Genomic DNA, 27,516 nt, shown 5'->3' on the forward strand with positions numbered 1-27,516 from the left:
TGTCAAAATTGCATCCTGGGAGACAAACTGCTGTTGTATGTGAACCACTCTTTCCCCAAACTGTGTGACAAGGATAGTGGACAAATTCATTTTAAAATGATCTAGACAGGTGAGAAGTAAGCAATATATATGTCAGCAGAGTTATTTTGTGGAGAATACCTGGAGACATGTACTAGTGTATTGAAGGAGCATTGAACATCGTTTTTAAACGCAACTTTTCTAGGATATTACTAGCTTTCTTTTTCTCTCTTTCCTCTTTTCAAAGTTTCTAAACCCCCTCAGGAGCAAGGTTACCTCTTTTTCTGGACTTTTATGCAGTTAATTTAGAAGATCTGAAGCAATACTGAGTTCCCAAAAGTCGTATAACTATGGTTTGGGATTTGACTAGCAACATTGTATACCTAACCATTCTCCAGAAATACATTTACCAATTCAATGTTAAAGCTTTAATGACTCAATGCTCAAAGTTATTCTGAATTCATAGAGGATGAACAGCAAGGCATTTCCTCTGCTACACATAAATTACTGTCTTCACCCAGCACTCAGCTTTATGTTGTGATAGTCATTGTCTTTGCTTTTACTATAAAACCTGTCTTTGCAGGTTGTTTTCTTAACATTGTAATACTTAATAATAATGTTGTTTAATCCTCTGTATTCTTCTTTAAATCCTGCAATTCATTTCTTTAAGCCACTTGAAGTTATTTTGGGTGCACAAGGAGCCTAGAAACGTGTCCATTGCTTTCCCAAGCAGCACGTGAGAGCATGAAGGATGTCCTTGTTCAGGGTGATGCCCTGGAGCCAGAAGGGGACTGTACCCTGACAGGGCTGTGGCTCAAACACAGCTGGGAGTGCAGCTGCAGGTGGGGAGGGTGGCAGGTCCCCCTCAGGAGCCACACTCTGTCCTAATGGGCTCAGCCAGTTTCTCTGCAAAAATCAGCAACAACAGCTTTGAAGGTTTCTCTCAGCATCTGTGCTTGTCCTTTTTTTCTCCTTCTGCTTTTTGTTTTTTTTTTTGCTGACTGAGTGCTTCCGTAACAGTCTAGTAACACATTTTGCCTCTACCCATATCCCACTCTCTTCTCTTTTCCAGAATGGAGTCTACAGAAAAATGTGAAGTAGTAATTCAACATTTTAATGGCAAATATCTGAAAACCCCACCTGGTCTACCAGGTAAGTCTAGCCATCATTGTGAAATTTAAAATTCACTGAAGAGTTTAGAATACAGAAATACTGGAATTTATCTCAAGAGTGTCCTACATTACTGCCCCTGCTAAGACGGCATATAACTTCCCTGGCTAAATCCTGTCTTTTATGACCCACAGCAACATTTCCTTACCCAGGTTTGTATGTTTTAAGCATTTGTGCTTGACAGCAGCGAATTTAAGAACATATAAAATTCATGTTGTCTCATTGTGTTTTTTCCTTTTGAGTGTTGTTTTTTTGTTTGTTTTTTTTTGTTGTTTGTTTGTTTTGTTTTGTTTTTGTTTTTGTTTGGTTTGGTTTGGGTTTTTTTTCCCTCCAGTTAGCATAGAGGCCACATAACTAAATGCCAATGATTTTCTAACAAACCAGAAATATAATTTATATAACAATATAAGCCTAGCAGCTTCATTATCAATTACTAAATATCCAGGATTTCAAGCTGTAGCAGCTTTATATTCATCACAGTTACCACTCAGTATTGCTAGCTACCAGTATTAACAGCAGTAGCTATTAACACTGAGGATGTTTCAAATATTATTTTATATCATTTTTTCTTGCCATAACTTAATGAAGTCCTGACACTTTTTCACAATACCCTTAGAACACATTCACTGGTGTGTCCGTGTCACATTGAAAGCCAAGTTCCATCTATTATTTTGCCTTTCAAATCCTTAGCTATCATCCGTGTGTTCGTCAGCTATGCAAAGTGTAGTGATCAGTTGCTTGATATTTACTGCTTGACAAGACCTCTCCAAGGCTACAAATTTGAAAGAATTTCTCCTCTGGGTTTTCTGAAGGGCTGCATTAAATGAGCAAGAAATTATTGCAAGAATTGTGTCCTAAATTGTTATCTCCCCCTTTTTTTTCTCCCCTAGCCTCCTCTAAACTATTTCCTTTTTTGGTTACTTTCATTAAATTTTTTCTTATTCATTGCCTGGTTCTTTATGTAGAAGATGTACTAAATACTCTACTTAAAAGAAAGCCATCTGCACAGCTACAGTGTACAGTAATTGAGTGCTGCAATGTACATTTAAATTTTAGTCAGATCACCTTCATGAAAGAAGATAAAGCTTTTAGTACAGGCTGCAAGACTCCATATCAAGACTGCTTTTTCAAAAGTAACCGCTGACAATTTTTCTCAGCACCAGCTAGTGAATTACACCACCAGCTTTGTCAAGTACAACAAACTTGGGTTGCGTAGAGCAATGGGCTGAGCAGCATAGGCAGAGAACTTGAACCTTTGGCTTGCCTTTCTGTATGCACACTTTGAATCCCAGCAGTAATCTGTTTAATATCATAGCAACACCCAATGGAAAGAGTGTGAATAGCAAGGAGTTGGTAAGGCTGGCTTTGTCAGTATAAGCCTGTGGTCACATTCCCAGTTGTCTCAGAGAGGACACATCAGTAAACCCAGTTTTAAAATAGAATATTCTTACAAAGCCTGCTTGAGACAAAAAGCTACATGGTAAAGAATGAAAGCTATAAAATGAAAATAATTTTCTTTTTTCTTCTTTTTTAAAATTTTTAAGTAATCAGAAATGTACTGGGTATTCAACATGAACAATGTTGTACATCAAAACAGGGGTCTTGATAAGACAGCATGGTTATTTATTTCTTGTTATCTCTTATTTCAAGAGATACACTGAAATTGAATGTTAATGGCTATAATTTTTGATGCTTTCTTAAAGGATATGAATCAGTTCTTAGTTTCCTGAGGAAAAAAAGATGTCCATGTGAAAAGATTGTATACTCTGGTCCTCTCATGATTGTTGTTGTCAGATGGCATTTAGTTGCAAGGATTATTTGGGAAGTGACTATATTAAGGGTTTTAATTTACCTGATTATCTGTTCAGATGCAGATATAGCATAATGCAGCTTCGGAAAAAGTCACTGAACCATTAACTGAACTCACTCAACTATTCACAAGGTATCTGTAAGATCTCATTTTGTGCTTGAGTTGTGGGAGGCAGATTTTCTATCTCTGAACCCAGATAGTTAGAACTTGTCATAGCGTATTTGGTCCACATAAAAGAGGCTGTTTGTGCCTTGTTATTAGAGTAGAGCACTCTTTAAATTCATAATTAAAATACTTGTTGTATTCATTCCTCTTCTTCTTAAGCAGCAAGAGAACACACATAACCACCTTGGCAGTGGGGTCGATTCAAGGGATCATTTACAAAAAATATGCAAAAAATTTTTCACTCTTACTTTCTTCTTGTAGATTCCTGTTAAGGCTTGTACTCACTTTCTACATCTGTGGTATGAACCTGTATTTAAGCCTCTCAGCAAAAATAGAAGTGTCTTGCATGAAGCAGGAAGGAAAATCAAGTCTCTTACTGTACTTGGAAAATCACAATTATAGTGTGTAAAGGATCCTCCCAGCATCTCAGTAATTGGCATAGAAGGAGAATCATCTGTAGTTTATTGCTGTGACCTCTTTACGGAGATCAGTTTAAAAACAAAGAACCAGAGAACATTAACAGAGATATGCAACGCTATCTATTGCTAACCTCTGCTGCTCAAAGGCCTGATCTTAATGAGAGTGAAAATGGATCAATACTTTTAGGGTTAAATTACATTGATTTTGGATTTTCAAATGGATTTCTTTCAGATGCAGCAGTGAACTGAAAGAGTTTTTTGCATTTTTGTCCACATCTCTCATCTAAGCTCTAACGTTCTGGTTCAGATTTACCAGCTAATAGAAGGTTGCATGAGGTCCTTCAAGACAGAAATCAACCTGGGTGTTGGCCATATGCTACTGGCCTGAGGCAGTGGGATTATGGACCAGACAAATCATTTTGGCAGCTCTTCTCCATCCCTGCTATTATCCCCTTCTGGGTTCCCTGAGATGTGATCCTGGTGATGTGTCACCATACATTCTGTGGGACATATGTTTGTGAGATTAGCATGTTTAGAGGATAAAATGCTCATAGTGCTGTGGGGAAGATCTGGAGTAGGTAACTTTCACGTTGAACAACCCATTAGAAAGACTGAGCACCATAGCTTTCATGCCAGAATAAAGTTATACCTTACCTGACTTAGTTATACCTTCCCAAAGAGCTATCGCAAACATTAATTTTGAATACAGAGCTCTTTTTCAACTAGTTTTTTTTCCTTGGCAAGTGAGATGTTCATTCAATTGAATTTTTTAAATTGTTCTTGTAAGTTAGAAGAGAATAAGTGCCGTGTACCTGGATGTTTGAGCCTAGCCAAGAGTCACACATCTAAGCTGGCTCAGGCCAACAATGCAGCAGGAAAGCAGTGTTCAACTGGAAGGGAAGGCAAGATATCTGTCCTTCTTTGACTGAGCACTTGTATCTCCAGACCCTTCTGCTTCAACCCAGTCACAATGTAAAGGTAACTTTCTGTCTCTTGAAACATTTTGATGGGCAGTTGTATAGTGCCTAAGTAAATTGAGCATCCCTGTGTCTGTGTTAGTGAATCATTCTCGTTAAGTGTTCTTCTCCCTACAACTCCTTGGCTTCATTCCATTCCAGAAGTAATTGCTCCACTCTCTTGCTAGCTTAACTAATAAGCATTTTATGATATTCAGTCTTAGATTTACTGTACAAAATAATTGGTTGTTCCATAAATAATTAGTTAATGTCTTTGCATTTCTTTCAGATTGAGAGAGTACAGTCATCTCCAGAAATCTGCAGAATCTCAATTCTTGGCAGATTCCATGTCAACTTCATAAATATTCTGAGTGTCTTTGAGTGATTATTATTTTAGTGGGTCTTATTTGTAAGAGGTTTTTTTGTTTTCCCTTTATTAGCACTGCTTTCCTGAGATAAATAGACTTACACAGCCTAGTTGGGTATGTTTTCATCCTATAGAGAATTCAGCCTCATGGGAAACTAATGGTATAGGCCCTGTGTGGCCACGCTGAAAGTTAGCAAATGAATCCGGTATTGCTCTACATCTCCATCGAGATGTGAAGAGCACTACTAATAATGCAGGTAGCTCTCTCTCAGTCTTTCTGTGCTGCATATATTTTTGATGGTGAATAGGAGACTTCATATGAAATCCTGCTAATTTTTGACATTTTGCAATCACTGGATTAAATTAAAAATTCCTAGCTTGTCTCTCAGTGACAAATTGGCTTCTGTTTGAATGGGCAAGTTTAGGGTATGATATTGACACGGTTTTTGGTTTTGTCCTGGTATCCTTGGATGTTTTTAAATAACTAAATTTTCTCTTTCTCAGTGAATGCAAAAATTTACCAAGTTCTTACTTTTTTCAGGAATTTCACAGGAACAAGACTCAATTGCAGTAATTGTCCTCTGATATGTCCATTATACTCCATCACAGCATTTTTTAGTTGTTATAGTACTTCCTAAATTTCATTTGAATTGTCAGAGGACATTGGGCCAGTCACTTTCTCAGAGAAAATTTAAAGCAAGTGAGACACATGAATGCTACATTAGATGGTCAATAATCTTCCTTTTCTTATTGCTAATTTAATTACAGATATCTGACAAAAAGAAAGAAGAGGGAATTATTATCCTTGTGGACATTAAGAACCCTACAAGTAACACATGACCACATCATTTTTATACTAACTTTTACTAGAGTAAAACTTCTTAAATAGAAACAAATTATATGTGCAACAATACATTTATTTGAAAATATCTCATATCTTGCTTTAATCATTACTTCTTATTTTTTCTTCTTGAGAGTGTTCCAAGCACTGCATTTTTATTGACTCATTTCATTAAAATCAATTGATATTTTCTGCCTCTCTCCTTAGTTTAAATATTTCTCTTAGGAAATCTCTCAGGTTCTTGCACCACAGAGAGTAAATTAAAATAGTTAACGTTTGCTTCAGAGAAGTAGGCTTAGAACCTAGACTACTCTATTTAGAGCAATATGTTTTCTAGGATATTGTGCTTGAAATGGTGATGAAGGAATAGTATTCCAGTTGAGGGTTAACTGTGTACTGGATATTAGCAACATTTTCCACTGTTTTTCTCTTAGTATATGAACAAATACTATCTTGTTTCTCATTAGTGATGCTGTAAATTGTTTTTCTGAGTGAATAAACTTAAAATGTTTTCTTTGATAGCTTTCTAGACCATGTCTCTTGGTACTTTATCCTTTTTTATTTAATTCTCCATTCATTTGTATAGACAAAACACTGAAAAACTCTTCCAAATATTTCTTCTTGGGACATTTGCATAGCTGTTTGGATACATGTATATGTTTTTGACATTTTAAACTAGTTAGGACAGCATCCAAAGCTGTAAATCAGATATTGGTTTGTAAATATCTTGAAACATTTGTTGAATGCTACAGAGAACTCAGAATAAAGGAGATTCTGCTAGATTTTCTACTGGTAATATTCAGTAAAACTAATTTAAAAGGAAGGTTATCTTCTACATGTTGTTATCCTCAAAAATTTTCTTTACTCAAAATCCCCAGATTCTCTCACTTGTATTCTCAGTTCCTTTCATTTATATGATATTAATGTTATCTGAATCTTTTATGTTATCTACCTGAATTCTAGGAATTCAGGTTTGTAAATACTTTGTAAATTGTTATCTGCTGACAGCACTATATAAATTCTTCCTCGTTGTATCAGAAAATATGATCCTTGGAAAGACCTTCATAAAAAGTAACAGTTTAACAAATTTTCTATTTATTTTTCTTGTTTCCAATTTCTGGCTGTAATTTTTTTTTATGGAATTGCTGCTATCTTTCACTTTCTGTGCTCCATAAATACACAAACTCAGCTCATTGTTAGCAGAAATTTCTCTTATGTTGCAAACCCTCTGAATACTCTTTTTAACTTCTGTTGGTTTCGTCTTCTTTCCAAGTCTTCATCTTTGACAAATAGTTAAAATCCTTTAACTCCTGCTTGAGTCTTGGTGGTGACCATGAGGCCTCTGTAACCCCTGTCCTGTTTTGGGCCCCATGTGCTCCCCATGCCCTCAGCAATGTGCAGGTGCTGTCCCAAGCTCAGGTCTCTCTGACAAACAGCTCCATGCAGAATGGGCTCTGGGGACCTTTTGCTTGGGTTCTGTTGGATGTTAAGAGGTGCCTGGGTGGTGTGTACAGCTCTCAGAAGAGAGTGTCCCTTGGGAAATAGTTTAATTTTTCAGATCTCACATGTTTAAGATGACACAGACTTTGCAGAAGATAGTAATAAAGATGGGCTTTCTAACCAAGAAACCAGAGAATGGGTACTGAGTTTAATGGGAAATATAAAACCTTTTGTTTAGAAAGCAGTTCCCTCTTTAGATGTCAGTGACTTTGGTTTTTGGTTCATGCAGGCTTCTATTATGTGGCCAAAACCCCATCACTGCTCCATGTTCTGCCCTCCCTTTTAGACTCAGAGCCATCAAACACCACCAGCACAGACTCCTGGCTTTACCCTCCTTGCAGTTCTTGGTCAAACATCATTTGTAGTTAATCTAACATGTACCAACTCTTCAGCAATAGATTTCCAATAGTTTTTGACTACACTTGAAATCAAGTGTTTCTGGGACTTTTAAAGTTTCCTTACTTCCAAAGACAGCCTTTAAAATCTGATGATACCTGTTTTGCTTCATGGCATTCTTAAGAATTCCAAATGTGAAGTGTGTCATTTTGTGCCACTGAAAAAGATGGGGCTGTCTCTCTTTAACTCCTTTGTTTTTGTTTTTGTTTTTTTTTTTAATTTCTTCAGAATTAAGTTTATGTAACCTTCAGCTGTCCTTACTGTGCTGACAATGCTGTAGGCGCTTTTGGTTTCATATCTTATGTTTCCATGTCATGATGCAAAGATACATTCCAATTTCCTAGGTTCCTTGGATCTTAAAGATTGTATATTCTTTAACGGCAAGTGTTATTTTTCTAAAAAGCAAAAAAGAAAAATTCCTATCTATTCAAGATTTTATGTTATTTCCATTTAGTTCAAAAAAGTCTCCCTTTGGTTAGGAGGATATGGGCATATTTATTTATTCATTAAACCCCAGTAGTTGGTACACACTAATTTCCTGGAGGAATGAAGGCTGAGCCAATTTGTATTTAAGATGTTAAGAGGTATGTATCAGTGCTAAACCATGTAATTTGACTCACGAGGAAAGCTGGGTGAGAGAAGACAGAATGCTGCCATCATCTAAAGCCTGTTTTTCCAAAAATACATAAAGTTATTGATGATGGGGACAGTGTCAAAGATCTGAAGTACTTCATAGTTATGTTGGGTTTCATTTGATCTTGTACTGGTCTGTAAGTTCCTAGGAAAATAACTGTATCTTTTTGTATTTCAAAAAGCTATATGATCAAATACTGAGTTTTGTAATCTAGCTGTATAATTAAGGATAAAGTGTTTTACAGGGTTGGGGGTTTTGTGTTACTTTGTAACTAGAGATAACAAAAAAAATGCATAAGATCTGTTTGTTTGTGATATCACAGTAATTCAGATCATGATGTAAAACATAGCATTACTGCAGTTTGGATTAAAATCTTCCACTCGGTTTATAAGAATGAAAGTTAGATTACAATGTAGCATATAAATGAGAAAAGATTATTTTTTTTTTCCTTCCACAGTAGCACCTGTCATATCTTTCCTAAGATTTCTAAAGGTCTGCAGCATAAACAGAACTGCATTCCTTTCTCATTCATAATATCCAATGGCAATGTGCTGTCCCACAGTTTATCTAAATTTCAATATATACTTTCCTTTTTTCTTTTAACTCATGGGCATTTTTTGCTGTAAAGGGTGGCTATGTAAATTTTCTAATTCAGAAAATCCATTCTCTTTATGGAAAATGGTGGATATATTTGTTTAAAAATAAAGAAGCCCCTTCTGTATGCTACTGCTGCATAACCAGCACAGCTGAGTGTGTACACTGAATTCTGTCTTGCCTCATACATCAGCAGGAGAAGTGTCGACAAGTTTCTGGTCCAGGGATAGTGCTGTTCCTTGGATGCACTTCTAAAATCCAAGACAAGACAGACGAGTTGCACAGGTGTTATGACAGGCAAAATTTATGAGCCAGAAAGATTCACAGCTTGAATTTCAGATTGTTTAGGTCTAAAGGGCTGGCAATTTAAAACAAAGCAATGCAAATAAATAAAAACATGGAAATCAGAGCAGGAAACAATGTGGCACATTGTAAAGTTATTTGTACATGATTCAGATTTCAGGGAGCAATTCTGCTTTTGCATCAGCTGTGGCCAGCAGTGGCACAACTCCTCCTGTTTCTTCCTCTCTTGTGTTACTTTATTAGTCCCTTCAGGATGCTTTAAATGATGGAGTAGATCTGTTTTGCAGACCCTACTGCTGCAGTATAGTGCTGTCACACCTGAGCCAACTAGTTTAAAAGTCATTTAAAAAGCCAGCTTGAGCAAGGCTGAACACAGACTAACCACTTGAGCTCATAGTGTGTTATGCTCAATAATAATAATACCCAGCAAGTGGTTTGCATGATCTCATGCTTTTTTAACTAAGGAAAATTATTTCCCTTTCAGGCCTTTCAAAGAAGAAATCTTCATTTCCTCCTCCCTCCCACTTTTCCACTTGCTTACACATTGAACACTTTTAAATTCAAAATGTAGAAAAATTTATGTCAGAAACTTCAATCTTCTTTACCTTTACCCTGTAAATTCCAACTAAGATGAACAAAAAAGTTTTATTGAATCTTAACAATGTGCAAATAGATATTTTTTGACATGCTCTTTGTGCATCTGTATTTCAACCAGAAGTGGAAGCCTCTGGGAATGGACTTTTCAGATGTCCCAATAAAGTTGGAGCATGGAATTTTCACACGTTTTGAAGCCCCACTGTATCTTAACAAATATCCAGGAGAGGTGCTTTGAAGTGCTCTTGGGTGGCAAGACAGCCTTATGGAGGGTTTGTCCCATCAGGGCTGGTACAGAGAGTTTTCAACAAAGACATTTTCATTGGCAGAGCATGTGAAAAATTTGGTAGTTGGAAAGAGAGGATTTGTATCCAAACTTCTGAGTACTTGTCTAAACAGAAGTCCTGCAGCGGCTTGGTGTGCCCTTAAGCATTTTGGGAAAAAATTGGTGCTGATGCCTTTAGGAAGGACTTAGTGGTGAGAAAGGAGGTGTCATGGGAAGGGAGAGACACATATAAGGGGAAAAATTACCCAGGGCATGTCATCCTTTTGTAGTCTTGTCTTTCTCCCTCCCTCCCTCCCAGTGAAACTGTCCCTGGCACAGAGGAGCATTGAGAACTCTCCTGCAGGCCTTTCCCCCTGAGCATGAAGTGACAAGAAGTGTCCGAAGTAGCATGTGAAGATATTTCCCTTTGAGATCCATCCTGACAAAGTAATATCAGTGGTATCATAATCGCAGTTTCCATATGTTTTGAATACCAGAAGCTTCTCTCTCTCTTTTCCATATGTTTTGAATACCTTGAGGTATTCGAGTAAGTATGCAAGAAGCCTCTTGCATACTTGAAGTCTCTCTTTCACCCTTCTCCTCCAATGGTGCTGCAAAACACAGAGAAAAGCAATTCAGCCTTGAAAGCACTAGGGAAGCAGGAAGCTAAGATTTTGTTTGATTTTATTATTTGTTTGTCCCAACAACAATGTCATTGTACTGGTCAGCAGTCCTGAGCAGCTGTAAAAGCCCCATTTCTTAGTCATTTTCTCTGAGCCTTTCTTTTTTGAATGGCAGCATTTGATCACAAGATCATAGAAAGGTCTTTCCCAGGTTCATTCACAGGAACTTGAAAGAAGGGCAAAGCAGCCTACATTTTACTTGAGCTGCCTCAGTGTCTATGATGTGTCTGCAATTTATCTTCTACAATGTTAGGAGACATCAAGAGGGAGGGGAAAGGTGATGGATATCTGATTTTACATGTGTCCTTTTTGTTAAAGCTCATTAAAGCAGCATTTTATATGTAGCCTTTACCCTACCACCCAGTATATAATCTTTCTGTATATAGTATTTTTGGAATTGCTGCTGTTCAGCAAAAAAAAGAAACAAAAAAACAAAAAAAAAAAAAAAAAGACAGAGAAAAAGGCCAAAGGAGTAATTTAACTTTTAGATTGAAAATATGGTGGGAAAAATAACTTTCAAACGCCAAATTTAATTATCCTTACTTCACCAAAGACTTTTACATTTTTAAAAAATGCAAATTTTAGTGACAAAAGAAATCCTCCCCAAGAAAACTAAAAAGATATCTGTCCCAGTTGTCATGGGTGGCTCTCCAGTTACAGTATTATATTATTGACTATAATATCAGCATCCTTCTCAATTAGATTACTGATTGCACAATGAATTCACTGATTCTGAGCCTTCTTTTCCTCTTTTTCTTTCCCTTTCCCTCTTCATATTCTTTCTTCCTTTTTCTTCTCCCATCTTCCCTTTCTCCCATCTTCCCCTCCCTCTCCCTCTATCCCCATTTCAGTAAATATTGTAACTTTGTGACCATATGTGAAGCTTTTAAGTTCCGATCTTATACTATAAAAATTTAAAATATGTATTCAAATTAAGAAAATATGTCCCAGCAGCTTCCTAACTGTATTCTTGTCTGGATTTCCCTTTCCTACCTCACCCATGGTAACAGCACCATGAATGAGCACCTGCTCTTCAAAAAAATTCTTCATCAGTTGAATTTTACATTACGTTACATTGTAATGAAAACCTCAGCATCTGGAATTTTCAAAAGAAGCCTGGTAGTATAGGAGTAAATATATTGCAAGAGCCTGCATTTCACTGATGTAGGAGTTGATGTCATTGGTTATTTTTAATCTCTAATTTATCTTATTTCAGACTAGCCTCAAGAGTTGCTCTAATAGAAACCTGGGAAAACTGAGCTGGATTCTTTGAAAGCATTCTTCTTGAATGTGAGCAGTAGCACCAAGAAATTTACCTTTGCCTTAGGAGGCTTTAATTGTGGTGGATACAAGTTTAGGTTGAGCAGTTCATCTTCCATATCTTTACTTCAGCATACTTCATATAATGTAAGTATGCTGAAGTAAAGCTTAAATGGTTTTTTTGTGTGTGATTACGGTGTTGGTAAGCAATTAAAAAGCTTAAATGATTTTTTTTTGTGTGTGATTAAGGTGTTGGTAGGCAATTTTTAATTTATGTATGTTTTGCCTGCCTGTAATTTCAACCAACTAGCCCTTTTGTGTATAACATGACCCAGGTTGCTGATACAGCATTGTATATTAGGAGCTGCATCCCACTTAGGTAGGAAATATGGAAGATATTGGGACTGGCATGTGCCTTAAATGTAAAGGTTTTTTTTTCCCAAGACATTGCTTATTTGTTGGCTTTGGAATAGTAAAAAATATTCAGCACCCCTAAAAATATACATTAGAGGTGGTCTGATTCAAGATTCTGCTGTTCTGATCATTTTATGTGATCATTGACTCCAGAAGGTTTTTTGAATGCCAGAGTAGTGACATAAAGGAGGCTTATTCTGTAAGTGTTGCATATTACTCCTCTGATATCTGTTACTAATTTAACATTTTGGGCATTTTTTTAAATTTGTTTGAGTGAGAGATATGTTAGTCCAAATAATTTGCAGGAATATTTGGGTATTGAAGTCTTTTAGGCTTAATTGAAACTATTGACTATTAATCAACATTAATGCAACCAAGTGTATGAAAATTAATAGATAGAGTCAGACTGTCAGACCTGGGAAATAAAACTGTTTCTTCATCCAACAAAAACAACTTGAAAGCTGAAAGCTTCTATTTGTCACACAAGAAAGATCAGCTCAGGGTCAGGAAAAAGATCCACCCTTCCTTTAACTCAAGAGTTTCAAAAATATGCTAATTATATTGATTTTGATAGTGTTTTTTGTCCAACAGATGTTCTTCTCCTAGGAAATACACGAGGACCACCAACATACTTCAAACAGACCCCCAGAAAAGAGAAGTTACCACATAATGGCTTTCAGTCATCACTGATGTGTCTGAATCAATGGCTAATTTGTTATCTCATTACCATTTCTCATGCATCAGATCCTGTACCTAGCAGTGAACGTGAAAACATTTCTTCTGCATATCTTCTAATAACAAACACAGACTTAATTATATTTATTTTCATGCTTCTAACCTTTTGCAGGGGGAAAACAATATAGGCAGAGACTATTGGTAGCTGCTGTGCAAGATTGTCATTGTAATTAGCCCATTTTCCAGGAATACAATGATTTCCAAGCAGTCCAGTCTCAATCTGAAATCTGTAATAATGCCCCAAGGAGGTATTGGGAAAGGCTTTAGCCATCACAAGTACATTTAAGAAAACTAAGGTGGCTGTCAGACACCTTTAATTTCTTTCTCCATTGTCTAACACAGGCGATGGATTCCAGACTGGGGTGGTTTATGTGCAGCATCTAAGAGGGATGTGGCAGGGGAAGACACGATGCCAAGTTCGTTGGGATGTCAGTCTGATTACACCTATGAGTAGAGACCTTTGGAAACTGCAGACATCATGCTTTCTGTGAGGGAGTTCAGCTGTTAGGAATATGCTATGTTTGGTCTTTGGTTTAATCTACATTTTAAAATTTTTTTTTTAGTGTTTCTTAAACTGCTACTTTGCTGGTAAGAACCAGTTTAACCTTACAAGCAACTACTTGGGAAACAGCTGACTGCATCTCACTTTCCTTGCACCTTGCAGAGAATATCTTGACTAATCAAACGGTTGTCCATCACTCTTCCCTGCTCCCAGCAGGCTTAGTGCAGCTTGTCTTCCCTGCAGCTAGCACTGCCTTTCTGTCACCATCTCTTTTATGCCAGCATTTCAAAAATTTCCTCCATGGGTTTTGAGCAGCCTCAGCTGCACAGAACTTCTTGTAAATACAATCCTGCATTTCCATGTGCCGTGCCTGCAGCACTAGATCAGACACCGTCTGCATCTTGTCACTTACCCTCTCCTGGAGGAAGGGTTTTGCTGGATGATGACACAGCGCATATTCCTCCACTCTTGGTAAGCAGACTGGGCACCAATGACTTTGACCTACAGCCTCTCTGTTGTGTCCTTTTCTCAAAGCAGAGTCAAAATTGCTTAATGCTTTAACCTGTGACAGGTTAGACAGCAGAAACCTTCTGTTTTCTGGTAACCTCTTTTGTTAACCAGTTTGTGTCATTGGAACTAAATCTGTGTGACAGTTACCTGTGTTGGTATATCCCTTTTGCTTGAGCTTTTCAAGCTCTGATATATGTGAAATATGCTGACTTGAATATGCCTTGCATTGTTGCTTTTTGTAGATGAAGATACAGTCCATCAGCCTAGGAAAATTTGAGTTGTGCTCCCACCTGTCATGCCAGAATCGTTGGCAAGCCCATTTTCCATTAAAGCTGATTCTCTCGGGATTGTGCATATGTATAAATATATATATGGGGTTTATTTTCCCCCTGAAATCTCACTGATGACCTTGATTGAGAAAGGTTTCTTAGCACATACTTAAATAACGCCTACTCAAATTTTAAATAAATGCTTGACTTTTTTTACCAGTGGTCACCTGAGTCTGAACCTTCTGTATAAAGATTAAAAGAGTATTTGGGTGAGAGAGCAAAGTTCATTCTCTAACATCTGCCCAAGTTCTAAATAATGACTTTTATCTTTCTCTTAAAGACAAATGAAAGTTAAAAAAATTTGGATAGATCAAAATCAATTTACTTGAATTGGTTGAGCAAGCCAAGAACTCCTCTGAATTGCCAAATCTTTAGATTAATATTGACATCCACTTACAGTAAAAACAGCTCTGTTCTGTTTATACTCAGAATGCTTTGGCCATTTTTGTTTGTTCAATATGCATATCTATTTCCATTCTGTTCAATGTCCCTAATATTTGACCATCTTACAAATGAATTAGCTCACAGAATAATATACAGAAAATCTTTGGCCATTCTTTGACATCTAAGGTGAGACCAAATAAGAGAAGATATCATGCAGGAAGTTTGGAGTGCTAAGAATAATTAATGAATAGCTTTTTCATATACCTTTTCACTAACGGAGCTCAAAAGAAATCTGGTTTTTAATCCTACATCTCAGTTCAAGCTCATTAACTCTTCTTAGAGTCAGTTTGTGTTCATTTTGATGGTTTTGATGGATTTTATTTTGGTTTCAGTGATTATAAATCGATTTTCCTAGGTAATCCATTTTAAGGAATTAAGTTTTCTAATATTTTACCATTGTATTCTTATTTTTGAGACCACTGCTGTCTGTATCTTCCTTCTGCATACTGCTTCTAATTTGTTGGCATGTGCTTTTGTGCTAAAATACCTGTCTTTTGGAATTAGATCTCAGCTGAGCTGAATAGGGAATTGAGCCATGAATGTTAACATTCAGTTGCCTTAGCTCATTTTTACAGGCTTCTGCAACTGAGCTTAGCTTTTAGCAAGGACTTGTGTTCCTTTCAAGAGGATATCCTTTTGCTCTTGTGGCACTTTAAAGGTCTGTCCCTAGTATCTGCCAAAACGAAAATAACAATTCCTTAGGTATTTCCTGTTTTCTTGTATTAAGAACTCAAAAGCATCTATCAACTTAAAACAGTTCCTCCTCTTCTGTGCTAGCTTTTAAAAGTTGCGTGAGTCTTAGAAAACATGCAGCTTTCAGAAAGTCCCCTTGACTTTGACATCCTGATAGATTTTTCTTTTAATATTCAGTCTTTAGTTTCATTCTTTTTGCTGTGCATTGAATTTTTTTCACTGCTTGTTACCTATTTGGAAATCTCAAAACTCTATTCCAGACAAAAAGACAGTCTTTAAGATGCTCAGTCTTCTTGTTTGCCAAAATTAGAAGCCTGCTTAAGACTTTTGCCAGATCCTGGATTTAATTTCCTGGTTAAAGGATTTCCCCTTTTTTTCCTAATTTTTTTTACCCATATTTGCCTTTAAATAGCTGCTAGTTTCCCTGCACAGTGAGATGACAGTTCTGAGAATGTCTTTGGGCTTGTGAGCTCACAGGAAGAGGATGCTGGGGAATAAGCACTAAGTGGCATCATCATTGCTTTCCCATGGCTCTTACTATTTGGTTGAGAGAAAAGATTCTTATCTACTCTATTTATGTTCTTATAATTATTGGACTTTTTCACAGTACAAAAATAAAAAGGAGTATGTTTGGAATCTCTGACCCTTAGATTCTAAGTAGTATCATTTTAACAGCCTACAAAAAAACATTTTTCCTCCTGAGACTCCACTTGTCAGAGTCCAGTACTCTCTGATCTGGTTCCTTCAGACATTTCACATGAGAAGAGTTCCAGATTTGTTTAAAGATACGTGACATCATGTGCAGTTGTGATTTAGAAGAGGAATACACTGAAACTACAACATGAGCATGATATGGCAATTGTTTTATACAACAGAATCAGAATAGAAGCATGATTCCCAGGGCCAGTCTTATGCTGCACTATCATGATGCTGACCATTCCAAGTCACTGCAGAGGAACATGTGGCTCAAAGCCAGCTCAAACTGATTGCTTTTTTTTTTTTCCAAAATTTCTCTTATTAGCTGCCTTATTTTACCTGGGCCTGAAATTTGTAGACATTTCCTGCATGATTCAGAAGAACATTTACACCCTTTGGATTGAGTCAAAGGGAACTCAATTTACACAAAACAGGTGATCTACTCAACTGATAATGCTCTTTATCTAAAGCAAAGGGCTTTTTACATTGTGGGTATCATTTGTGTTGCTTTCAGTTCAGCTTTCTTAACAAGGCTGTGGTTGCCTGTATATTCTTCACTGAACTTCATGAGCACATACCTCACCTGTGTCCATCTCCTAGTCCAAGGATGATGAGCTGTTGGTCAATGACTTTCTGCTCCCATCTCAGGTCAACACTAGTGATTGTTGATGTTGCACAATGAACTTAATCCTTTCATCACATGTATGACCAGCCCTCTTGCCTGGTCATATTGAGGCTGGGAACATATGCCTAAGGAGAATGCTGGTGAGCTCAGAAGCCTCCCTGTGCTCATTTCTGTCACTTTGCTTTGTGGGGTTCAACCCATCCTTATTTACACAAGCACTGGTGATATCTTCTATACAAAGATGTTGTCTCTGGTGTTCTTTTTCTTAATCTGTTGCCTTTTTTTGTCAAGGAAAGTCCATGGCTCAGTGACTCATGGTATGCCACTCAAAGGACAGCATCCTCTGCTTGCCTCAATCCTGCTTGCTCCAGGTATCCATCCATACACACATGGAGCATCAGAAGACTAGTCTGAAGGTCATTGGGGTGTCTGCCCCTGCACATGACCACCAAAACAACCTCTTGATATCATGAGTTGCCGGATTACCTTACTTCCTCAGCCCCATAGAACCACAGACTCCTCTTGCTGGCACAGAATGCACCAAGCTCCTCATCCTTGTAGCACTAAGAAAACTTGGTGAATGCCACTGCTGGCCCACAAACTGAGGTCTCTTCAACAGGTCTGAGGCAGCACAGCTGTTCAATGTTCTAATGCCAAATGTAGGGTTTTGAAGATATTTGATGTTACATTGGATTTTGATTTGTAAGATTCATGTAGCAATATGTGAAAATCACAGCACAAGCATGATACAGCAATACACAGTATTGCTGTAATACGCAATATTGAATTACAATACAAACCTGATTCCAAATGTCCATGGTTTTTTGTTCCACTATCACAAAGAGGGATATTTTGTCTTCATTAAAGAAATCCCAAACACAGAATAAAAAAGAAGCCTGGAAATCTTTAGATGGCCTGCATAGAGTTAGTCTTACTATTTGTTTCCTAACAGTTTGCATTCTTCTTATTATTTGTAAGAATCAGTGTTGTAATATCTTTTTCCTATACTACAACATAGGTCTCATTTTAGCCACTACTTCTGAAAGAAAATTTTTTAAATTTCACTAAAATCAAGTCCTGAAGTTGCTGGGGGGAAAGGAGAGCCTGCATAATGCCCAGAGTTATTTGGAGATTCAGAGTCAAAGACTCTAGGGTAATTGTGCGTGACATTTCAGATCTGTGATCTGTCTGCTTCGAGAAGGGGGACAGCTCACTTGAAACATTTCCCAGGATCAAAGCTTTTTCTGGCTCCATCAGACTTTCGGGTTTAAATGGCAATTCAGTCAGATGTATTTTGTGCCATCAACATGTGGATGCCAGCTCAGCCGTGCAGGGACAGGATAGCTTTGTGTGCACTGGTGGGAAGTTACACCAGTAAGGCTGCATGTGGTTAATAGAATATAAAATACTATTTATACTGTTGATTTTTTAGGCATCGTGATTGAAGTGACGCAAAAGCAAAGCCATGAAAGTTAATTTTCAGTTTTCCATGCTACAAAGAGAGAGGAAGTAGCCTGGATAAGATGTGGGAAATACAAACCAAATATGTATGAAGCTATCCTAACCTTTGCTATACTTGTGAACAGTTTCTGTAGTCAGCTTTTAAGCTGACTAGTTTCATAGTCAGCTTTTAAGCTGCAGCCAAAATATGGAGAGCAGTGGGCATTGTGCATTCCATTTTCTGTGCCATTGTGTTGGAGCCAGGGGTGTCTGATGAAATCTCATAATAAAATATGTGAATGCTCTGAGCAGTTGAACACAGTTCAGCAAAGCAGAGCTGAACTAATGTGGACTGCCTGTTTGCCAGTATACAGATAATTGCAGTCTCTTGTTTAATTGAATTTTCATGAAAGTAAAATAGATTTTGGTAAAGTCCACCATGAAAATGTGTTCTACATGTTGATCCTGTATATAGGGGATTAAGATACATAGGGAGAGGGAGGATGTCTATCAGATACACTGATAAGCCTGGAGGTTAAATTGTTACCAAAATAATACAATTTCCACATCTTATGCAATTTATGTTTTTACCCAGAAGGTTTCCCATTGCTGCTGGTGCTGTTATCGGTAGCAATCTCTTGACAGATGGATTACAGTCAGGGAACATTATTAGGCCACAAAAAGTTCTTTTGTTTTTGCCAAACAACCTTGACATGTATCATTCTTACATGGTTAAGTTTGCGTTTCTTGGCTACCAGCCATTCTAAGTGGTAAAGAGCATAGTACTGGACAAAGTGAGGTTTTGGGGTCTTATTTTAAAAAGGAAAAATAAAAGAATCCTTTTGATTCATGTTATTTCTCATGAGGCTATCATTTCAAAGGCTTGGCATGCAAGTTATGTCATCATAATCTCATCTGTTCTCCTTTACTTGCCTCAAGAACAATTTTCTCATGGAGGAGAGGCTGGATATTCTCAAGAATATGCTTTCTCTTTGAAAAAATTCAAAATCTTCTGATTCCCTGAGGTGCTGTTGGCAAAATTAACAATTCCAGTTTGTTGCTTCATTCACAGTCACTTTCAATTGGGCATTACAGCCTAATTCTTATTTACAGTTTTGGAATTTGGACTCAGAAATCAAAAGCTTGGTAGTTTCTGCTTCTCTGTATGCTGTATAGACTGCATTGAGGAACCAGGCAGACACATGTGATCCCCTCATAGCTGTTGCCAATGAAAGCTGAACAGCCTAGGCAGAGGACCCATTGTCTGGTTTTTGGACATCCTTTTGGGGTAGATACATAAATTTAAATACCTGAACATGGTTTTCAAACCTAAAGACCACTGAAAGTTTCACTGCTTAACATAAACTTCAGAAAATCCTGCTCTAGGCAAGAAAACAGACACTATTAATAACAGAAATACAGAATGGATGTAATTATCATTTTCTAATTCCCTAATTTGGTAAAGTACATGGAAAGACGACAATTAGATGTTAATGAAGTTCCTAGAATTATTATTGTCACTATTTGGTATAAATAAAAGCAATGGTCTAGAATTGTTTTGGACCAGTGGACAGCCTTGGTCTTCTATCAGCTTGTAAAAGTTTGTAAAGGCTATCATGTCACCACCTTTTAAACTGGAAACACTACCTCTAAGTATGCTGTGAAGACTTAGTTCTCTGGTCTCTTGGTCCATAAGAGGTGTTATATCATGGTTTGAAAACACACTGTCTATAAGGCATTCCTAAAATATCTGGCTTATTTTAATGGTTGTTCATAGAGTCCTGATTTGAATGCTAAAAGCATATTTTCCTTAATAAAACCCTGTCCTTGTAATCCATCCCCCAAGTTAATTTTAAAGTTTCTTGTTCACTTTAAATATTTCATTATATTAATTTTTCAAAGCAACAAAACAAACATTCATCAAGTGAAACTAAGCATGTCACCCTTGGATCTGTACATCTGTTGCTCTCTTACTACTTTTCTACATAATTCATTTTAATACATTTAAAGTGTACATCTCATTAAAATTCCTTACACACATTTATGTACACAATTCATACTTAAAAAGGAAAAAAGGTGTGAAAGTTTCATGGCAGGGAGGTTCATCAACATGACTCTTCCTTAGTGTTTTGTCTATTGAATGTATACCAATGAACTGCCTTTAATCACGTACCTCAGTAGACACTATTTGCCTCTCTGAGTCTCTCTTACCTCTTTAGTGTCTTTAGAAATTTTCTAAAGGATATTTTCACTCTACTCCTGATGTCTTTGTTCCTCTTTAAGTGCATCCATCCTCTTCATCCTTTTTTCACCACTTCATGTAATTTGTGAACGCAATGTATTCTGCATCAGTTCTGCTATCAGCCAAGAAAATACCCATCAGATGCCCTAAGGAGTTCTTGTGGGCTGGCTGGAGTGATGAAAAGGATTTTTATTTCTTTTTCATTCATCATTTCTTTGCCAGTATTTTCAACCACTGCACTATCTGATTTGGTTTCATTTATTTTAGCATTGTGGAGTTACTGTATCTTTTAAACTAGATGTAGAAAATAAGTCAGTCTGATAGCTTGAGGTGGCAACCTTTTGAGGTTGGTGATTTCTTATTTCAGTGGCTGCTGAAATTTGTTCCCTGAAATCCCTCATAGGTGTTTTGGATTATGTGTCATTGTTAAAAGCAATCGTAAAATGTTATAACACTTCAAGAATCTTAAGAAAAGCTTATAACTGCATAAAAGGACTCAAAATGCTTTGTCAGGGAAAGGAGGACCATATTTGAAAAGAAGAAAATATAAAATGGTCATTTAAGATTTACATTCCAGAATCATTCTTTGCCAATAAACTACATTTTAGGTAAGTGGTTGGAATTTCACATTTAGCTTTTGACATGTATCACTTAGAAATCTCATGAGAGGTATATGCTAAATGAAATTCAGAAGTAGCAATTGTCTACTTGAATAACCTTTGTCCTTCTTAGAAATGAGTTAAAATACACTGACTGGAAAAGTTTATTCAGAGTTTACAAGGGAAGTATCTCTTTGCTTCCTGGATGTGATACATGAGTCAGAGAGGAAGAGAGATTGAAAGCCATATTTGAGCCCTTTAAAAAGATTAAGTCAGGTGCATTCAGTCACTTTGCTTTCCTTGAAATTGAGTAACAGAAAGTGCAGCTGTGAAGGGAAAATTGAGAGGGAATTGAGAGGGTTCCCTTCTGATGAAAAGTTATTTCATTTTATCCCAATTACCTAGTTCCAAATAAACAGCACAGATTTAGATTCAGCAGTGTCAAATATAGGTTGTGAACTATGGGAGATGAGCTCAGCCCTGCAAGGTGATGGGTCTGGAGGCAGCTGAGGTCCTGTGTTCTCCAAGGCCTTTCCTTGCACCTGAGTGAGCAGGCAACCACAATTTTCAGGTGCTGACTGTTGTGACATTAATTCATCTGTGTTCAACATCAAGAGGAAAAGAGCTTCATGTGGACCCTGTTGTTTGGTTGCCCCTGAATATACAGGGGTATATGTTCCTGGACTTTGGACTAATGCACTTTTGTTATTATGGGATTTTATCTGGTCAATTATCTACTCCAAGTTTTACCATAAACATAACAAACATTGTATGCTACAGCAACAGAAATGGTGGAGATTTGGAACACACTGGGAGGACAGTGGAGTACAATAATTTATCTTCAAAAGGTCTTAGTGTTAGGAATGACTGATGCAAATTTCCTTGTTTGTGCTTTTCCTTGACAGCTGTATGTGCAGCAGGGCTTTGCATTAAGGGTGGGGGCCATACCATTTGTTTCAAGATATTTCAGCTACTGGAAGCATATGAAATTTAAGTTTACTGGTTGATTTTTCCCAAGTAGTGCTAGGTAATTTCATATGTATCTCAGTGAGATTAATGAGCAAGAATCCTGCAATATATTTTAAGAGACTCAGGATGACAGGGCAAATAACGTTTTCTTACCATCCATTTGTTTCACAGATGTTTACAGTTTGCTTCCTGGAATTTTCCTTATATGCATTTGATACGGAGCACTGTCTGTGGCAGATGGGGCATTGGTCTGATCGGAACATTTCTGGTTTGCCCCAGCAAGAACTCTCTTCTGTCTGGCAGCTGTGTTCATTTTGCTGTTCCTTTTTGGCTTGGATAGCACTGCATACAATGGAAGTGGGACAAAAGCTGCCAAAACTCTTTCTTACTATTTTTATAAGCTAGAAAATTAAACCAAAAGTGTTTCTTATTCTGAACTCCTAATTGAAGTCCTAATTAGTCTGTGAACCCAAGTGATTTTATGCTTTTTGCCCTCTCACTACTCATACTTCTATTTGTTCTGTTGCACCAGCTTTATTTAATTTCATCTTAATCTAATACTTTAATCTCTTCATGTCAGAGACTGGATTTGTCTATGTCGTGGAAAGCTCCCAGAAAAATGAGTCTGGGAACTATCAAGTGTTACTGCAGTGCACAGTCAGGTCAGGGGCTTACTCCTGATCAAGAGAGAATTTCATGTCCCCTTTTATTAAACTTCAATGATGTGTAGCATACTTTAGTCAATAAATAGTACTTTGCTGTTCATGCCCGCTGGAAATAATACATGATGCTGCAAGTATTGATCAAAGAGCTCTACTCTGTTAATCCCTCTGCTTGTAGCAACGTTAAATATTTACGGATTCTCCCTTAGTCCTCTGCAAAGCATTTCAGCCCTGTAGAGCATGCTCAGCCTTTCTGCTTTATACATGTTTTACATGTTACTCTTTTTACTTTTCTTTTGTCAATAACACATGCATGAAAAAAGCATTATAAGATGCTTGCACTAGTTTTAAAGCTTTATTGCATATGTTGTGAATATATACATTAATTGGGATGGTGTACTAATTCAGAATTTAAAAGGAGAATGCCTCAGAGAAATTCTATCAGCGCCTCATCTCCGAGCGACTGAGTTACATTAAGGACTATGATAGGCTTACCCTGTGCAGCACATTACTGTACTGTGAGATGACAGATAACAAAGAACACATGTTCATATCAGGTTTATTTATCCAAATTATCTTAAAATTATCTGAGTACTAAAAAAATGAGTTATTTCTCTGCTAAGTGCTTACTTATTGTATCTGTATTCTCATCAAAAAGTCTCAGAGTTTTGCATCACAAGATACAATGAATCATGTAGGCTTCTTGTCTCCTATACTTGCTCATTGACCTCATGTAATCATTTATCCTCGATTTTTTATACTAATATATTGAAGACAAACTTGGCATTGTCAGGCATGCGGTGGAATACATGCCAGGAAACCTTCATTCCAGTGGTGAGGTGACAAATGAAAAAGAAAATAAAAATGGATTTTGTAATTTAAAACATAGTGTGCTCCAGGAAGAATGCATAGCAAGCTATAATGTGATATGATTCATTTCTATATATGCAGGGAAGGATTTTACACAAAAGCTTTATAGGAATTTTAGGAGATATTTAAAGTAACATGAAGCCTATGCTACATAATGGTGCTGGCTTTATCTGTCACAAGCTAGAAGAAAAGTTTAAATAGTTGTGTTTGCCCTTTTATCTTTCAGTAGGATGTCACATTATGTCTCATCCCACTACATATTTAATTATCATTTGGACCTGATTATGTGTTTGCAGGAGAAGGTTAGCAAAGAGAGTAAAACAAATGCATACATGCTTCTCTCACTAAATTGATGAAGATCTTGCTGGTACAATGTAAAGAAATTGCATTTTAGATATCTTCAAAGCTGGTGCAAAAGAAGTCAGTGCTTTACATTGAAAATTTTACATTACTTTGAAGGATAGTCTCTTCTTCTAGGTGATCAATGGTGAGTGGATTTTAATGGTTTGAGCTTCTGTGATGCTCATAAAAGATAAAACATCCAGTGTTTCAGATCCTTAAAGTGCTCAGTCTTAAATGCCAAAGTGGATGTTAGAAGGGACAGGGTACTTTTAAAAAGCTAATCTTCATTTAAGTGGTTTGCAGGTTGAAGCTATGAAAATCTGTCCATTACTGGTGATAGATTCACTGGCTGATGGTGCCAGCACAGAGTGGTAAAAAGTGACTACACCTGCCCCTTTCTTTCATCGTGCCTCAGGATACAAAGTTGTTTATATTTAGGGCCAGCACAGGGATGCTATTTTCTTTCTTCAGTCAGATCTTCTCAAAAAAATTAAGAAATCTGGTGTCTGTCAGATGTATTCAAAGTGATATTTTCCAAATAACTGTTATTTTAGCTTAATTCCATTACTGTGTATAAGGTAAACATCCCAGTTTTCCTGTTAAAGATACAGTAAGATGATGTTTTGGAGTGCTTGATACCTTTTTTTTACTGAAAAGCATCCTGCTCAGGTGAGTTGACTTCACCTTCCAAGGACTCTTGCTTTTGAGTATTGAGGCCTAGGAAGAAACAGAGCCCAGATCTCCTGCTTTCTATACCTGGGTTTTAATTTGGAGACCAAAATATATATTTGTAATCCTCCTAATCTCTACTGACTAGGCCTCAAAACAGACCGCCAAGATCTCATTGATCTTGGGATTAGTGAGAAGCAATTTTTGTGTAAATGGTTAGGCCCTATGTGTTTGGAGCATTTCTGCTGAAAATATATTTCACTTATTTCTATTGGTGTGTTTTCATTTGTGGCAGACAGGTATATCTGAATACATGATTTATTGTTTTGTATTACAGTTTTGAGCTGATTTTTTATCATTTGTATGTAAATAAATTGTGCTGCCAAAGTCAGGAATTGAACAAAGTTTGCATAGCAGTCCATAACCAGAGTTATCCTCAGGTTAGGTGTTCAAGGCCAGGTCAGAAGAGGCTTTGAGCAGCCTGATCTACTGGAAGGTGTCCCTGGCCACAGCAGGGGAGCTGGCTCTGGATGATCTTTAAGGTCCTTTCCAACCCAGGCTCTGTGACTGAGTTCCTAGGACTAATGACTCCTCAGTCTCTGTGTGGGGTGGGAGTTTATGGGAGATACACCCACCTTCTGCATCCTCCACAACTGCTCATGGCCATCCATCAGCTGAGGTGGGCATTCCTACGTGAGGAGAGCTGTCTCTGCTCTGAATACAATGATGCATTTTTCTATACAAAGGATTTGGGGCTTGACATTTTTCTTGAAATATCTCCTAATACTCCAGAGTTTGACACAAGGAAAGGCTCCCTGCCATACTGTGCTACGGGTTCCAGGTTTCCACTTTTCACAAATTTTATGGATAAATGATGAAATGCTGGCTGCTGTGCCACTAACCTGAATGGGACAGAAATATAGCACAAGCCAATGCATTTATTTGCACTGACTGGTTGGCATTTGTTCTAAGTTTCAGCAGTTTGTCAGTAACGTGATTACTCTTGGAATTTGGTAGACTCCTGGAACAGTTGTAGACTGGTTTCACTATGATGAAATGGAGCTAGTAACAGAGGAGGCCCTGTAGTGGATGGCAGCCTGTGTGCTTCATCATGCACAGAACAGGCAATGTTTCCTCATTGTGTAGGGAGATTTCTTTATTTAAAAAAAAAAATCTTAAAAATGTAAGAAACATTCTAAATCCTAAAATTAGGGGGACAATAGAGCTGAGTGGTTTACACTGCAGTGGAATGGACTAAAAATTTATGGAACACGCTGCAGAGATTAAGATACAAGGGCATTATTTTTTACTTACACTTGTATGATCAGAACTGTGATGAAGAGCTTTAACTTTTGTAGGTAGATGTTTAGCAGAGTGTGTTTGCTGAAATACATGTCCTTCACAGCCAAAAGCTCTTTTGTGCCTTGAAACCCATGTGGCCTGACAGAGGTAGTTTTGTGTCAATGCTGAGTGATTGCATGCTTTCTGGGTCATTCATGTTAACATTTTGATTATAGTGATGAGTTACAAGGGATGAGCTGTAGAGACTGTGATGTTGCATTGGAATGTACTAACTCAGATGAAGAAAAAAGACATTTTTCAAACTGCAAAGCTTTGAGACTAAGTGAATCACATTAAAAAAAATTATCTTTAAAGAAAACTTTCTGATCTGTGTTCTGGTGGTGTTGTCAGCTGCTGACCTAAAATCTTGGTGTCCTTCAGAGTTTGCTGTTACAGAGTTACAGCAGCTGTGATCCCAGGAAGTCTGTAAGAAATACTAGGATGGGCTCAGTGATGGTAAGGTATGAATTCGTATGAGAGCTCAATTTCCCCCATAATTCTTTCTTGTATTGGGAAAATATGTGTGATCCTGGAAAGCACAAAAATGGAAATTGTGAAGAATAGAGAGGGGCATAATCCTGCATGGATTAAAGCACTTTGCATTATAACCAGCTCTGTTCTGCCACATAACCACCACCAGGAGACAAAAGACAAGACTAAGTGCTCTGCTGTTAAGCCTGTTATATCTTCATTCTTTTCTGCCCAAAGCACTTCAGACTAAATGCACAGCTATACATTAGACTCAAGAATCCCACTTGATTTGGAATTTTTTTCTCCTCAGTGCATCTGACTTTGTGTCTATGCTAGATGTCATAGTCACTTCTCTTTGTTGGTCAGTGTACAGACCTATATGATCTGCCTCTAAATAAAATGAATTTAGTGTTCCTTTACAAGCAATGACAGGTAAAACCCCAGACCTATTTTTGGCTTTCAGTGAATTGTACAAAACCTGAAATAAATCTCTACCAGTCACACGGGGCAAATTCACCTTCCATGAACTTGATTTTAAAGACTTATCTACCTCGGGGATCTCCATTGCTCATTCCCTGCCCCTTTCTATGCATAGAAGTTTCATTGATCTCAACAGGATTTCTGTGCACTAGGCACTTTCAGGATATACAGCAGAGACCTGTGGTGCAGATAAGAAATGCACAATACTGGTTGGAAAGAAAATATGCATCAGGACATGGAGTTCTACCAGAACATGTAGTTAGCTTTTCTTATGGAGAGTGGCACTGAGCTGAATTTATGTGCAGTGTAATTTATGCTTCACACCATTTTCAAGCTTCATTCATCTAATACCTCTGTGAATGCTCCAGGTCCCCCTCTGATGCCTTCAGGTGGAGGCTCCCTGTTTAAACATTTGCTAAAACTGGTATCCTGTTGTTATGAAGCATACATGTATATAGTACAGTCTGAAGTTTTGTGTGCAAGAGAAAAGGGGCATTCTGTGTCTGTT

At 37.4% G+C, this 27,516-nt stretch overlaps 1 protein-coding gene across 13 annotated transcripts in view; it reads left to right on the plus strand.

The window, feature by feature from the left end:
* RBMS3 (RNA binding motif single stranded interacting protein 3) overlaps positions 1 to 27,516 on the plus strand; it is a 703,116-nt gene that overhangs the window by 559,113 nt on the left and 116,487 nt on the right. For all 13 annotated transcript variants that reach the window (XM_031503883.3, XM_085573225.1, XM_085573232.1 and 10 more), the window contains one exon: positions 1,091 to 1,170. In XM_031503883.3, the coding sequence (XP_031359743.1) occupies positions 1,091 to 1,170 (80 nt within the window). The remainder of the gene's footprint in view (positions 1 to 1,090; positions 1,171 to 27,516) is intronic.

The sequence above is a fragment of the Lonchura striata genome, chromosome 2, assembly GCF_050655825.1.
Source record: "Lonchura striata isolate lonStrDom1 chromosome 2, ASM5065582v1, whole genome shotgun sequence".
In the NCBI taxonomy this organism is placed as follows: domain Eukaryota; kingdom Metazoa; phylum Chordata; class Aves; order Passeriformes; family Estrildidae; genus Lonchura; species Lonchura striata.